Source organism: Triticum urartu, chromosome 4A (genome assembly GCF_056163025.1).
Source record: "Triticum urartu cultivar PI428250 chromosome 4A, HENAU_Tu73, whole genome shotgun sequence".
Lineage (NCBI taxonomy): Eukaryota > Viridiplantae > Streptophyta > Magnoliopsida > Poales > Poaceae > Triticum > Triticum urartu.
The window spans coordinates 441,595,108-441,611,317 of NC_141876.1; the positions used below are offsets into that span (position 1 = coordinate 441,595,108).

At 46.1% G+C, this 16,210-nt stretch overlaps 1 protein-coding gene and 2 pseudogenes across 2 annotated transcripts; 1 reads left to right on the plus strand and 2 right to left on the minus strand.

Annotated features, from left to right (window-relative positions):
- The first annotated feature begins 808 nt into the window (after positions 1 to 808).
- LOC125553936 (gamma-interferon-responsive lysosomal thiol protein-like) lies at positions 809 to 2,190 on the plus strand (annotated as a pseudogene). Its single transcript, XR_015601324.1, has 5 exons — positions 809 to 1,188; positions 1,264 to 1,329; positions 1,468 to 1,608; positions 1,706 to 1,798; positions 1,910 to 2,190. The product of XR_015601324.1 is annotated as a gamma-interferon-responsive lysosomal thiol protein-like (transcript).
- A 495-nt stretch (positions 2,191 to 2,685) lies between these two features.
- Positions 2,686 to 11,155, minus strand: LOC125553935 (sphinganine C4-monooxygenase 2-like; annotated as a pseudogene).
- A 3,325-nt stretch (positions 11,156 to 14,480) lies between these two features.
- Positions 14,481 to 14,983, minus strand: LOC147976115 (uncharacterized). The gene has a single exon (XM_087519728.1). The coding sequence runs from the start codon at positions 14,940 to 14,942 to the stop codon at positions 14,481 to 14,483; it is 462 nt and encodes a 153-aa protein (XP_087375854.1). The 5' UTR covers positions 14,943 to 14,983.
- Between the last annotated feature and the right edge of the window lie 1,227 nt (positions 14,984 to 16,210).

Below are 16,210 nucleotides of genomic sequence, written 5' to 3' on the forward strand. Positions count from 1 at the left end.
AAGAGTTCGAGGGACAGCATCGAGCTGAACATGTGCAGAACTCGGAGGTGTCGTACGTTCGGTGCTTGATCGGTTGGATCGCGAAGACGTTCGACTACATCAACCGTGTCAAGCTAATGCTTCCACTTTTGGCCTACGGGGGTACGTGGACACACTCTCCCCCTCTCGTTGATATGTATCTCCTAGATAGATCTTGTGTATTCGTATGGAAACAACTCCTCCCATTAAACGAACATTGATGAAAAGTCTGTAATAAATTCAGAAAAATACGAGCCCGATTGTCACGCCTAGAACTTTCCGGATGGGCTGGTTCCACCACAAGAAATCTAATCATCTAAGCTACACTCAGTTTGCAATCCACCTCACATATTCAACAATTAGAGTAGAGTGAAATTTCCGTGGCTTAAAACTGACATCGAGCATCGTTCCCAATGCTCAGATTTGTAGCAGGGAAAATGTGACGACACACATGGGGTCGTCTCGCACTTTTTGTTTCCATTTTTCTTTTGCGCGTAGGAAAAAAAGCCAGCATAGTTGTTGATTGTTTTTGAAATAGCCAACCGCTCGAACAGTAGCCAACATAATTGCATGGTTACGTATACACCAAACGTACCGAATGTCAGAGCACGCAGTTGTGCTGCTGTCTCGCACTCTTATAGAACGGCAAAATCACGCTCACCTTATCTTGGATTGCTTATGTACATATCCTGGGAAATACGTCAGCTTGTCAATCCAAAACTATTTTCTAGATGGAGCTATGCGCTTTCAGTTAGAGAGTAAGTCCATCGTGACACTGCAGCGAACTCTTTCACCTCTTTCCAGCACCCGGCTGCACACGCGGCCGCCCGGTTGGCGCTAATCACCTTCTATAACACTTTGCCATCACCTCTGCCGCATTGCTCGATCGGTTGAGCGAACACCATGGCGCGCGGCCTCCACCATCTCCTGCTCCTCGCAGCGCTCCTCCAGCAGCTTTCCGCCACCTCCGCCGGCGACGTCGCGACTGGCAGCGGCGGCGAGAAGGTGCACGTGGCGATCTATTACGAGTCGCTGTGCCCCTACTCGGCCCGCTTCGTGACGAACCACCTCTTGAAGGCCTACAGGGACGGCCTACTCGACGCCGCCGACCTCACCCTCGTCCCCTATGGCAACGCCAAGGTCGACGCGCACGGCGCCATCACATGTCAGGTGGGTTCCTCTCCTTCTCCCTTCGGCTATAGAGATGCTCATACTGACGTTGGGATACTGGCTTGTTGCATGCAGCATGGCCCCGATGAATGCCTTCTCAACACCGTTCAGGCTTGCGCCATCGACGCCTGGCCGGACGTGGTAATTCAGTTTATTCACACCTCATCTTAATCTCTGCTCGCTGCTTCACCACCCGACGTATTATTGCGACTGCACGACACAACAACGACAACGAGAACTTTTCTTGAAACTGATAGCTGTTGTTTTGTTTTGATGCAGAAAGTGCATCTCGGCTTCATTTACTGCGTGTCGGACCTGGTGATGAAGAACAGGCACCGGGAGTGGGAGTCGTGCTTCCAGAAACAGGGGCTTGACCCCAAGCCAGTCACGGAGTGCTACAAGGGCGAGCGTGGCCACAATGTCCGTCCCCTTTGCATCTGCTTTTGTTGCATCATTCACATGAAATTTATATGCAAAATTGCTAAACCAGTGTTGGCATTTCGCATGTTCCATCCAGCTTTCGCTCGAGTACGGGAGACAGACAGCTGAGCTCGTGCCCCCTCACCAGTTCGTTCCATGGGTTGTGGTCGACGGCAAGCCGCTCTACAACGTAAGGGGCCGTTTTCTTCGTTTTTGCCATGGGACAGTTTCATGTCTGAATTTCACCATCTATATATGCATAAGCTAGTCCTTGAAATAATCAATCATGTCTTGGTATCAGGATTACGGGAAATTCGAAGCTTACATCTGCAAGGCGTACAAGGCGTACAAGGGCTATCCCCTCCTGGAGGCGTGTCGACGCCCGGGCATGGAGGCAGAGAACATGTGTACGGCCGACTTTGATCGTGCCGATGGTGATGCCATCGACGAGATTAGGCTGGTCCTGCCGGATGGTGATAATAATAACTGATAAATTATGTTTCCTTTTGGGGATCATACATCTGAACATAGGGCGGTTCAATCTCTCTGTCAAGGTTAATAAATCGAGTGGTTGTGCTCTTAGATTGATCTGGTTTGTTCGGTTGACATATGGAATCAATAGCCAGATCCTGGACCTGGAGTACATGCTCTGTTGAAAACAAACAGGCAGCATGGAAAGTTTCGGTCCTCTAGACTATGCTGAATGCCAAATTTATAGTTTGGAAATTTCAGCAAACGTTTGTAGATTTTTTGTAGGTTTATCATTTATTGGTGCCGTACTGACAACGAACAAAACAGAAAAAACGACTGGACTCATTTGCAAGCATCAGGCCTTATTTTTAAGGAAAGCATCAGGCCTTGTTTGAAACAAGCAAACGACTGGACTCGATCTACAGAGTGTACAACATGACTGCACCCCCCTACACAACCAATTATATCACGTTCCAGATTTATTAGGAGAACTAAACGAAACAAGCGGTGCAAACAAGATCAACACAACTCACATACATTTTGATGAAATTATAATGCAACAGTACGTAGTACGCCGGGCGCGTGCATGAGCATGCCCGGCCGGAGTCAGTCAACTGGCGTGACAACGGCGGTGGCCTTGGACGCCTTGGGGCGCACCGGCTGGATCACCAGCCCCCCGCCGCCGGGCCTCTCCTGGACGGTATGTTGAAATACGAGCAATTTATCGAATGATTTTATTAACAGAAATACTAGATAAAGCATGACCAATATAGTGGTGATAAAACAAGCCATGCGATTTGATAAAGAAAAGGTAAACATCATCTTCATATATGAACTGTAACTAAACATATTTAGAGCAGACAGTATAGCAAGTTGCATATATGAAATAGAGTCTAACATATGTAAGGCAAATATTAGAACAAGAAACTGTAGGAGGACCTCTAATAGAAAGGAGAAGAACACGTACGGGACAGCAGCAGCAGAAGCGCTGGACTTGGGGTCGGTGTCCTCGCCTGCCATGTCATCGAGGAGGTTGTGGATGTCGGGGAAGAAGTCGTCGTCGGGGAAGTAGTTGTCGGCGACCGGATCGTCCGTGATGAAGCAGCCAGTAGTCGCGCTGAGCGCTCCCCAAAAACCTTATCACCCTTCTCCCGTACAGCACTCAAAAGGTGCGGTTTCGGAGGCCTACTGTCCCGACGTGCGGTGCACGCCACAAGCCGGGATGAGGAAGACAGCAGCAGCTCAGAGATGGAACCGGTGGCGAGTGAAGGAGTCGTTCTGGTGCGTCTCTCTGGGAGGAGCGACCTCCCTTTTATAGGCGCAAGAGGAGGAGGCGAGAGGGCAGCGATGGGAGGTGAAACGAAGAGACGGAGATGAAGCGAACAACCAGCAGCCGAAGGGCTGCACCGTTCGCATTCGAACTCCACTTTTGCAAAAATCTTTTCAGCTTCCGTGTGACCTTTCGTATACCCGTAGTGCGTGGCAAAAATTTAGACATCGGCTCGGCTCATTCCCGCGGCGCGGCGCGGCGTGAAGAGGCGTGGCGTGGCGAGGCGGGCGGCGGCAGAGGAGCGCGCGTGGATGTCCCTCTTGTTCTCATGCTCATACAAGTGGGGAAAGAACCTCTCTTATAAAGAGGTCCAACTCCCTCTAAACTAGCAATGTGGGACTAAACATTAGTTCCACCTCTTGCCTTGCACGAATGGGCTGCGTGGGCCTCTAGAATTTATTAAGAATTTCTGAAACTGCTCTATTGGGCTAGGCCCCAAATAGACAAAATTCCAGCAATCCCCCATCAGATCCCAGAGGCACACAAAAATTGTCTTTGGTTCCAAAACACTGTTTTATATACCGGTACTGCAGTGGAGACTGTTAAGTTGAATTTCCACCCAGAACTCTATGCTACACTAGTAAGCAACTTGAACAATGGATTGGGCCTTGAACTGCAAGTTTTCTGCGAATCTAGCTTCACATAAAGCCTTGACCGATACGTGGCTACCGTGGGTCTTCCCCGCGGGTGGAGCTTATGCGTCATACTCCGTGACCTTTCATGAGTTTACTAGAGAGAACCCTACTCTCATATATTGCGATGTTTGACAATCAGACTCATATAGGTGTGTTCTTTAAAAGATGTTCTGCAGGATAACATCTCTACTTAAATGAGCCACTTAGAACACATTAAGATATATATCAACCAGCCATGCAGATTATGAGAGTATTGCATCTTCATGGAGTGGTATTGTGAATAGTAAAGATACTCTCCTCTCGGTTGACCAACAGATTGTTTTCCATATCTAATTCACGGGATCTCCGATCACAAAGAATAGGTTACCACTGTGAACAACTCATATTGTGGGTCTCATACACATCTCCCTCGATGCATTATCTATCGCATTACGTGATAGACCCTTAGTAAAAGGATCTGCCAAAATTTTAGACGTTTGGATATAATCCAATGCAATAACTCCAGAGTTTTTCATTTTCCTGACAGACTTTAACCTTCTCTGAACGTGTCTTGATAACTTCATGTTATCCTTTGAGGTGCTCACTTTCATGATCACAGTTTGATTGTCGCAATTCATAAGGATACCCGGTACATATTCTCAACAACCGGCAAGTCATTCAAGAGCCAATGAAGCCAATCTGCTTCGACCGTAGCTGTATCTAGCGCTGTGAGTTCTCCTTCCATTATTGACCTCGTTAAGATGGTCTGCTTGCAAGACTTTCAAGAAACAACGCCACCTCCATGAGTGAATACATATCCGCTCGTGGCCTTTATCTCATCAGCATCTGAGATCCAGTTTGAGTCACTATACCCTTCAAGCACCTTTGGGTGCCCGGTGTAGTGAATTCCATAATTTGCAGTGCCTTTCAAATAACGCAAAACTCTCTCTAGAGCTTTCCAATGCACATCTCCTGGTTTCGAAACAAACCGAATCAGTTTGCTAACAGCAAAAGAGATGCCAGGTCTTGTAGCACTGGCTAAGTACATAAGCGAGCCAATAATCTGAGAATACTTCAATTGGTCTCTAGCAATTCTTTGATTCTTTCGAAGCAACACACTAGCATCATATGGTGTTGGAGAGGGCTTGCAGTCACTGTAGCCAAAGTGACTCAAGATCTTTTCCACATAGTGAGATTGAAGCAATGTAATCCCACCATCATCGTCTCTCAACAACTTGATGTTTAGAATGACATCAGCCACTCCTAAATCCTTCATCTCAAAACAGCAAGATAGGAAATTCTTGACCTCCTTAATAACATTCAGATTTGTTCCAAAAATTAGTATGTCATCAACATACAAGCAAAGGATAACTCCCTCGCCCCCACCATGGCGATAATACACACATTTGTCAGCTTCGTTCACAACAAAACCTGCAGTTGTTAAAGTTCTTTCAAACTTCTCATGCCACTGTTTGGGTGCTTGCTTGAGTCTATACAAAGACTTCAGCAACTTGCACACTTTTCCTTTCTGACCATCTAGTACAAATCCATCTGGTTGTTCCATATAAATTTCCTCGTCCAACTCTCCATTTAGGAAAGCAGTCTTAACATCCATTTGATGAACGAGAAGACCATTTGAGGCAGCTAGTGAAAGTAGAACTCGAATAGTGGTCAGTCGAGCCACAAGTGAGTAAGTATCAAAGAAGTCTTCACCTTCCTTTTGGGTATAACCCTTAGCCACGAGCCGAGCCTTGTACTTTTCAATAGTACCATCAGGCCTAAGCTTCTTCTTGAATACCCATTTGCATCCTATAGGTTTGCACCCATAAGGACGATCAGTTATCTCCAAAGTTTCATTCGCCAAGATGGAATCCATCTTGCTACAAACCGCTTCCTTCCAGTAGTCAGCATCTTCAGATGCATAGGCCTCTGAAATAGAACTGGGAGTGTCATCTATGAAATACACAAGAAAATCATCACCAAAGGACTTTGCAGTCCTCTGTCTCTTGCTCCTAGTAGGAACTTCATTGTTCTCCTCCACAGGACTTTCAAAGTGTTCCATCGAAATGGCAGGTTCGGTAATTGTAACTGGTTCCTGATTCGATGAACTAGGCATTTCCTGATTAGATGAGGTAGCCATATCCTTCGTGGGAAAGATATCTCCAAAGAAAGTCGCATCATTTGACTCCATGATCGTACCGACATGCATGTCAGGTACCTCAGATTTTACAACCAAGGATCTATAGGCAATGCTATGAAAAGCATATCCCAGGAAAACACAATCCACAGTCTTTGGTCCAAACTTCCGCTTCTTTGGAATTGGAACATTGACTTTCACCAAACAACCCCATGTTCGTAGATAAGAGAGTTTTAACCTTTTCTTCTCCCATTCCTTGAATGGAGTTATTTCTTTGTTCTTTGTGGGAACTCGGTTTAGGATATGACATGTCGTCAATATCGCCTCCCCCCACCATGCCTTGGAGAGACCCGATGTGTCTAACATGGCATTAACCAAATCAGTTAGAGTATGGTTCTTTCTTTCGGCCACCCCATTTGACTGAGATGAATAGGGAGGCGTCCTCTCATGGATTATACCATGTTCCGCACAAAAAGCATCAAATTCATTGGAAAAATACTCTCCACCACGGTCGGACCTAAGCCTCTTGATTTTTCGATCAAGTTGGTTTTCCACTTCAGCTTTATAGATCTTGAAAAAGTTCAAAGCCTCATCCTTAGATTTCAGAAGATACACACAACAGTATCTAGTGGAGTCGTCAATTAACGTCATGAAATATTTCTTTCCACCTTTTGTCAAAATGCCATTCATTTCACAAAGATCTGAATGTATGAGATCTAGTGGTGCAAGATTTCTCGTTTCCGCAGTCATGTGAGACTTACGAGGTTGCTTAGCTTGCACACACACTTGACACTTAGATCCCTTGACAGTGGTGAAACTAGGGATTAAGTTCAACTTTGCTAGTCGCGACATGCAACCAAAGTTAACATGACAAAGACATGAATGCCACACATTTGATTCACTATTGTTGCAAATATGATTAACAATTTTATTGCAAACGTCTGATAAGGATAAACGAAACAAGCCTCCTGACTCATAGCCTTTACCAACAAAGGTTCCATACTTGAATATTACAAATTTATTCGACTCAAAGACATGCTTGTAGCCATCTCTACACAGAAGAGATCCGCTAACAAGATTTTTATTGACCGGGGGGACATAATGCACGTTCTTCAGCCGCACGATCTTCCCCGAAGTAAACTTCAGATCGACCGTGCCAACACCATGAACAGAAGCACTTGAACCGTTGCCCATCAGCACGGTTGAAGTCCCTGCGGTCTGATAAGACAAAAACATAAAAATATCACCGTATACATGCACATTAGCACCCGTGTCAATCAACCAATCAGGAGAATGACATACTGAAAGAATAGTGGGAAATATACCATATCCAGCATCCTTCATATCAATGTCTCCAATGACAACATTAGCGGTCTTGCCGCCTTTCCCAGGATGACGCTTGTCATAGCGATTAGGGAAACTAGGAGCCCAATGAGCAGGATCCCCACACACATGACAGACACCTTTCTTCTTGTCATTCTTCTTCTTCAAGTTCTTGTGCTGGACAACCTTGTTTTTCCCATCAAACTTTGCTTTAACATCAAACTTGCCCTTGCTCTTGAACTTATGGGGCTGGAAGTTCTGCTTATGTACCACATTGGCACTAGATCCTCCCTCAATACCTCGAGCATGTGTGTCCTTTGCTCTCGCCTTTTCTTCCACATCAAGAGTGCCAATGAGATCCGGGACGAAAAACTCCTGCCTCTTATGCTTCAGCAAGGTAGCAATGTTCCTCCATGAAGGAGGAAGCTTACTGATGATACCTCTGGCAACAAACTTGTTCGGTAGCATACAACCGAAGTGCTCAAGTTCTCTAGCAAATGACTGTATCTCATGAGCTTGCTCAACCACGGAGCGCTCTTCAGTCATCCTGTAATCATAGAATTGCTCCATGATGTACAGCTCAGTGCCAGCATCCGAGACCCCAAACTTGGCCTCGAGTGCATCCCACATATCTTTTTCATTATCAATTGACGCATAAGCATTAACTATGTTCTCACCAAGAACACTCAAGAGAGCAGCCTTAAACAGAGTATTCATTTTCTGAAAGGCTTGTGTCTGTTGAGCATCAAGCTCTCCTTCAGGTTTGCCAAGAGTGGCGTCATAGCAACTCATGGTTTGAAATCATAAGACTGCTCTCACGCGCCACCTCTTATAGTGGATACCCTCAAACATAGGAGGTCTCATGGAAGCAGCAAAATCACTCGGGGTAAATTGCCTATAATAAGATTTTTGGATTGTTGGAAATATGAGCAATTTATCAAATGATTTTATTAACATAAATACTAGATAAAGCAAGACCAGTATAGTGGTGATAAAACAAGTCATGCGATTTGACAAAGAGAAGGTAAACATCATCTTCATATATGAACTGTAACTAAACATATCTAGAGCAGACAGTATATCACGCCGCAAGCCGGGATGAGGAAGACAGCAGCAGCTCAGAGATGGAACCGGTGGCGAGGGAAGGAGTCGTTCTGTTGCGTCTCTCTGGGAGGAGTGACATCCCTTTTATAGGCGCAAGAGGAGGATGCGAGAGGGTTGCACCGTTCGCATTCGAACTCCACTTTCGCAAAAATTTAGACATCGGCTCGGCTCATTCCCGCAACCCGCGCCGTGCCGCGGCGTGTCGAGGCAGGCGGCGGAGGAGGAGCGCGCGTGGATGTCCCTCTTGTTCTCATGCTCATACAAGTGGGGAAAGAACCTCCCTTATAAAGAGGTCCAACTCCCTCTAAACTAGCAATGTGGGACTAAACATTAGTTCCATCTCTTGCCTTGCACGAATGGGCTGCGTGGGCCTCTAGGATTTATTAAGAATTTCTGAAACTGTTATTGAGCTAGGCCCAAAATAGACAAAATTTCAGCATGGTATAGTGCAGGTACGTCCCGAACGCCTTGTCCCACGTGACGAAGAAGAGGTCAGAGAAGTTGTACCTGACACCGTGCGGCAGGTGCGCGGCAGGTGGTGCACGCCGTGGTACGCGGCGCTGTTCCAGAGCGACTGCAGGCGGCGCGGCAGGAGGCACAGCCCGCAGTGGTTGTCGATGCCCTTGATGTTGCACAACGAGAGGAAGACGACCGTGGCGCGCGGCGACGACGACATGCCGGAGGCCAGGATGGCGAGCGATGCGCCGGCCTTGTCGGTGATGAGGGCCTCCACCGGGTGCCCGTACTTGACGCCGAACGCGTAGGGCACCACCAGGCGGTGGTGCCACGAGTGGAGGTGCCGGTACAAGAACCGGCTGCGGCAGGGGCGGAGACAGGGGGCGAGCAGGGGCTAGATCGCCTCCCCCCCCCAACGATCTCTAGCAAGTAGTAGTATAGATAGTATATATACTGTAGATGTGCTAATTGGCCAGAGATAATCACATCATTAGCCCATATAAGATTTTTCTAGGGAAATTAGCCCGTATAAGTACTAATAATATAATAACTATCCTAGACCGAAGCCCAATAGCCCATGTCATTGTCATGTGGTTGTGGCTTTTTGTTGATTGCCCCATGCGATCGATTCTTTGATCGTGTCCTCGCACTAGGGTCTAGGGCGTTGTTTGCAGCCGCCGCCAAGCCGCCGGCTGCCCGGCTGCCGCTGCCGCTCCCGCTCAGGTAAGGCGCTTACCACGCCACCACCCCTACCCTATCGGCTGCGTTGATATGTCGTCTTTGTTCGTTGTTTGTTCAGTGTCTGAGGACTAAGGCAGGAGAAGGCGGCTCCATTAGATCAGAGTTTTACTGGGAGTCGAAGATCGGATAGAGGAAGGTACTAGTATTACGTACTTGTAGCTATCAGTTATTATGAATTAAAATCCTACTTCCTTCGTTCCTAAATACTTGTCTTTGTAGGCATTTCAACAAGTGACTACATACGGAGCAAAATGAGTGAATCTACACTTTAAAATATGTCTACATACATCCGTATGTAATAGTCATTTGAAATGTCTAGAAAGACAAATATTTAAAAACGGAGGGAGTACTATCCTAGTACATCCTTGCTACTTCACGTTCTTCCTGCAAATTTTGGCAATCAATTCCGGATTAGATCAGAGGCGACGTCGGCGCGATCGTGAGCTCGTTAATTCTCCGGCCAACTAGCCAAGGTTAGCACAACTAACAACTGCTTGCTCATCTCGATCAGTTCCCATCTTATACCTATCAAATTTGTACATCAAATTTCAATTTTTTTTAATTATGTGACTTGTGATGTCATTTTTATGATTTACATTTATCAAGAGAAAAGGGTCGACAAACACCAGAAATATTATTTCAGCTTATTTGTCAGAGGGTATGTTTTCAAAGTAAAACGAGAGATGACTTGCTTGAGCATTGCATGAAAACTTGCTTCGAAGGAATTTACAACTGAATTCTCTTCTAATGAAATTGTTAATATACTTTATGTTATTAAAAATCGTCGAGATTATACAACTAATTTAAATATAACTACCACATGTCTATACTCTATAGCAATGAAGCGGTATTTTTTTTCAACTTTGCTTGGCCCCCTATGTCCAAATCCTGGCTCCGCCCCTGAGCTGTGGTGCGCCAGGCGGTGCCACGCGTAGCGGTACGCGTCGTACAGCACCACGGGCACCGCGATCTGACGCGCCGCTGTCAGGTACGACGACGACGCGGTCGCCGGCGAGTCGCCCGTGGTCTGGTCGCTCCCCCTGCCCCTCTACGGGACAAACTTGTCCGTCGATCAGAGGCTGTGTACAAAGTACTAGGACGTACGGGTACGTGCATGCATGTGTGCATGAATGTTACCGGGGTGAGCACGGTGACGGCGACGAGCTGCATGAGGTGCTGCATGAGGACGTTCCCGAGCACGGCACGCTTGGACACCGTGTTCTTGCTGTCCTCCTCAGCCTTGGTGTTGAGCCTGTACTTGGCCATGACGTGTCCATGGCCAAGCGCCGTGTGCACGCCGGAGTAGGCCCAGTACACCAGGATGGGCACGACGGCGGCCACAGCCTCGTCCGAGAACCTGAACACCCCCATGTCGATCCCTTTGATCTACGAGGTGTACACTCTAGCTAGCCAAGTAGATAAGTAGGTAGAGGTGTGCTATATATATGTATAACGACTGTGTGTGTCTTGTAGTTGCAAGCCAGGGATAAGTAGTGCAATATCCATTGTCCATATAGGGTGATCGGTGAGCAATTTAAGTATCGCTTTCGAGCGTGCGAACAAGGGAGAGGGCCAGCCACAGGTGACCGAGCGATATATCGCCCTGCCGGTACACTCAAAGCTAGCACCACGTGGATTCACCAATGTAATTTCGTTGGTAGTCGCCGCTCAGTGCTGGAGCTTAATTACCTTGTGGAACATCCATCCGTAATAAACAAGACAACAAGATGCCCGGGGCATGCCAATGGCGCGCCTCTTAACATGTTAGTAACGGTTGGCTGACGGCCTACTGTCCCTAGCATAAGAGTTCAGTAATTTTGCTTACTTGGTACTCCCTCCTTCCGAAAATATTTGTCATTAAAATGGACAAAAAGGGATGTATCTAGAACTAAAACACATCTAGATACATCCTCTTTTATTCATTTTGATGACAAGTATTTCTGGCGGGGGGAGTAGCATAAAAAGACAAGATCGTTGACAAACAAAAAGGAGATAAGATTCATCAATACAGTGAAATCTAGAAATATTAAAAGTTAGCTTAAACGAATAAACAAAAGTTCTGGAAATTTACTTCAAACTTCACCCCTCGTGTATCTCCAAAATGCTTCCTTCAGATTCTCGTTCTGCATTGATGACCTTGACAAGTCTTCTCACTTTCTTTAGGCATGAATTGCTTTATTTTTGTTATTATGTACATCTTCCACGAGGTTTTTAGTTTTCCTTTCACAAAGTGGCAACCTTAAGAAGACGGGGATTTGCAACACGCAAGTGCGGGGGCCCTCAGGTCTCTGGTGTCCGCTTTTTATTTTGACTTCTGATTTTTAAAGTTATATTTCTTTTAAACGAAAAATTCAAATTAAGTTATATTTTCATATTCATGTTTCTCGTGACCAACGCTTCGAAATAAGTTCTATTTTGAATATATTTTGAGGACTATTAAAAAAAGTTAAGTTCCGAATGAAGAAACTTAGTACGAGCGATCAACAAAAATCAATTATTTTGTGTCTACAAGAAACATAAAAAGTTGCTTAAATTTTTTCTCTAAAACTTGTTGAAACTTTGCATTTTTAGATGCAAAAACAGTAAGTTTCATCATTGAACCTTAAAGCTGTTTGAGGAATTTCCTTTTTTTTTACTGTGTCCTCATGTGGGATTCAACTACTTCATGGATTGCGAAGTAAATCGGGCGGGCGGCAGGGCTTGACAGGTGAGTGTCCCCGCACTTACGCCCCCTTGCGAATTTTCAAACCTAAAGACAAAGATGATAAAGTACACGTAGCAACAGCATAACTGGCAGTAGACCACTAAAACAAAAGATGTACCACTGCTACATCAATTCGAGAGCCATAAATTGACAAAGAAAACACCATCAACGCAGTGGCCGGGTGTACAAAGAATTAAGAAGAAATAAATTACAACAAAGGGACCGCCTATCCATCGGGTGCCTGAAACAATTTAACCGTCAGACGATTTTTTGGACCACACGATTGAGTTCGGACGGTTGGTAGTCACCTTCAACCTCTAATCGCCTTTCTCCTTCCTCTCGGGTGCAGCCCCACACCCCACCCCCTCCTTGCACCCGAACCATCAGCCCTTAAAATTCCCTCCAGTTAGGACATCATTGTCGCGTCATCGCCGACTCCGCGTCTCTCTCACCCAGGGCTTCACCAACATCCCCGCGCCTCGCTGCCTCGCTACAACCTATTATGTTGCAGGCTTTGCACATGATGAAAAAGTGATGCAGAGTAGGGGTACGATATCTATACTCAACTTTTGCCTGTGGCGTTGGACTCCACGAAGATTCTTTATTGTTTTTCGATGTATCTTATTGTAAGATAGTATTGACCTATGTAGGTATCTAATATAGTGAAGTTTGGATCTGCGATGTAATACTTATTACATGTGTTTTTTGGTATTACATCATGTACTTTATGTGCTAGCAATTGATTTAGGGACTAGTATAAAAAGCACGAAGATTCGGATCCTTGCCCGTCGGATCACTGCAAATGTTATCAGAGCATATGTAGTGACCAAACCTGGTAGGATTTGAGTCTTTGTGTTTACTGTGCTAGTCCCTAGGTCATTTGCCAGCACACATAGTATAAGATGAAATACTAAGAATAAACCGCATGCCATAAGTATTATATCATAGATCCAGACTTTAATATAATACATGTATCCATAGCTCAAGGCTAGCTTACAAATAAAATACAACGGAAACCAATAAGATATTCATGGATTCCATCAATGCCACCATCAAAATTGAGTATAAGCATTGTAACACTACGAGCTTGTTTGGTTGTCGTTTGCTACAGGGCCTGCATCGCATACACTTCCCAAACCAGCCTGGTTGAGCAAAAACAGGCCCTAATACGCCATCTGCCAGTTGTTTGGTCGCCTGCATCTAGTGTACCTGCATTAGGTAATACCCAAGTGCACTTTGTTTGGTTGCCTGCATTGACCCGAGCGGCACATGAACACGGGGTTTGGTTGCATACGACATACATGTTGTGCTTACCTTGTACCCTAGTTGGTGAGCTTACCCACACCTAGCACACCAACGCCATAGCACAACAACGGCGATGAACTGGGCGAAGATGATGAAGTTCTTCAACTTCATCCCAAACTGACGATCCACCTTGACACCTCCAACCTTGCGACTGTCAACACTGCTACCGTGCATTCGCACCCAGTCGGAGTAAGCTTGTTCTTCCTGCCTAGTCTTGAACCCTCTATGGGTGCTGTTGCTATAAGATGCCACTTGTGCACTGGCCTCTTCCCATGAACTATAAACCCCTGGGACCTTACCGACGAACACGACATACCACTTGCTCTAGCAATGCACAAGAGCAAGAGTTGAAGCAGCAAATCAATGGAGCACACAAGTAGCAAGTAAAGTAGCACGCAAACAACAATGGAGCAGAAGAGAAGTAAAGCATGCATGATCATACGGCATAGCAAGTTCTTCCTAGCACTACCTTGGTGTTAACCTACCACCACATCCAAAAGAGGGTGTCGTCCTACCATCGCAAGTTCACCATCAGTGTGAGGGGTTAGTATATACCACCTCACCAAAATATACAGACCATGAAATAGTTCTTGAGCCCTAGCTACACAAAATGTACGTCGTCATCGTCGTTGTCGTCGCCACCGCCATCTCCGTTGGGGATCATGCACGCTCACAGGCAGCACCACTCTAGTAGTAGTGCTTGCCCAGCCAGCTCCTGAGCCACAGCACCCTGTGAGCGTCGGCCATGGCAACGAACCCAACACCCTGGGCATTATTGTCAAGCAGGTGGCTGAGAGCTACCATGAGAGCCTCATCACTGAAGCCACCCTGGGTCATGACAGCGCCATACAGGTCAGGGTGGACGTCGAGGGGCTTGCACTCCCTGATGGTTGTTGCCACCTCCTTCACCGCCTCAGTCATGCTGCAGAAGACATTGATCTCCTCCTCCATCAGGCCTCCTCTCTTCCTCTTCCTAGCATGGACGGGGTCAAATGGCTTGTCGAAGGGCTTCGTAGCGGGCTTGTCAGGGCCATCGAGGACCTCGACGTTCGGGGTCCCAGGGAAGTCTGGCATGGGAGAACCAAGAGGCTCCCCTGAGCCCATGGCATGCTTCCCAGTTGCCAACCCGAAGAAGAAGATGTGCTGCATCTGGTTGTAGTTCTATATGGGTGTGTTGAGGAACTCAGCGTCCCTTGGGTGGTCCTAAGAATGAAATACAAGTGTTGTTAGTTGCGATTAGGAGTAGGCAATGGTGGACAGTATGAAAAGGAAGAGGGTTGTGAGCTAACCGCGACATGGCCGGCGTAGTGCTCTGCCTCCAGAACTATGGAGCAAGTGTTCTCATCCCATGAGGCACCGCTAAGGTCTCTCAGCCTGGACACTTGGATCCATCGACTTCTCCACTTCCTCGGGTGGTTGTACACCTGGGTGGCTGCTACGTCTTGAGCTTGCGTTGGTTTTCCCCGAAGAGGAAGGGATGATGCAGCAGAGTAGCGTAAATATTTCCCTCGGTTTTTGAGAACCAAGGTATCAATCCAGTAGGAGGCCACGCTCAAGTCCCTCGTACCTTCACAAAACGATAGCTACTCGCAACCAACGCGATTAGGGGTTGTCAATCCCTTCACGGTCACTTACGAGAGTGAGATCTGATAGATATAATATTTTTGGTATTTTTGGTATAAAGATGCAAAGTAAAAATTAAAGGCAAAGTAAAAAGCAAAGCAAGATTAAAGTGATGGAGATTGATATGATGAGAATAGACCCCGGGGCCATAGGTTTCACTAGTGGCTTCTCTCAAGAGCATAAGTATTCTACGGTGGGTGAACAAATTACTTTTGAGCAATTGACAGAATTGAGCATAGTTATGAGAATATCTAGGCATGATCATGTATATAGGCATCACGTCCGTGACAAGTAGACCGAAACGATTCTGCATCTACTACTATTACTCCACTCATCGACCGCTATCTAGCATGCATCTAGAGTATTAAGTTAAAAACAAAGTAACGCCTTAAGCAAGATGACATGATGTAGAGAGATAAATTCATGCAATATGAAATAAACCCCATCTTGTTATCCTTGATGGCAATGATGCAATACGTGCCTTGCTGCCCCTTCTGTCATTGGGAAAGGACACCGCAAGATCGAACCCAAAGCTAAGCACTTCTCCCATGGCAAGAACTACCAATCTAGTTGGCCAAACCAAACGGATAATTCGAAGAGACTTGCAAAGATAACCAATCATACATAAAAGAATTCAGAGAAGATTCAAATATTATTCATAGATAGACTTGATCATAAACCCACAATGCATCGGTCTCAACAAACACACCGCAAAAAGAAGATTACATCGAATAGATCTCCACAAGAGAGGGGGAGAACTTTGTATTGAGATTCAAAGAGAGAGAAGAAGCCAT

What these genes read in the sequence shown, in the direction of transcription:
- LOC147976115 (XM_087519728.1), bottom strand. Translation starts at nt 14,942, where the DNA reads ATGCAGCACATCTTCTTCTTCGGGTTGGCAACTGGGAAGCATGCCATG.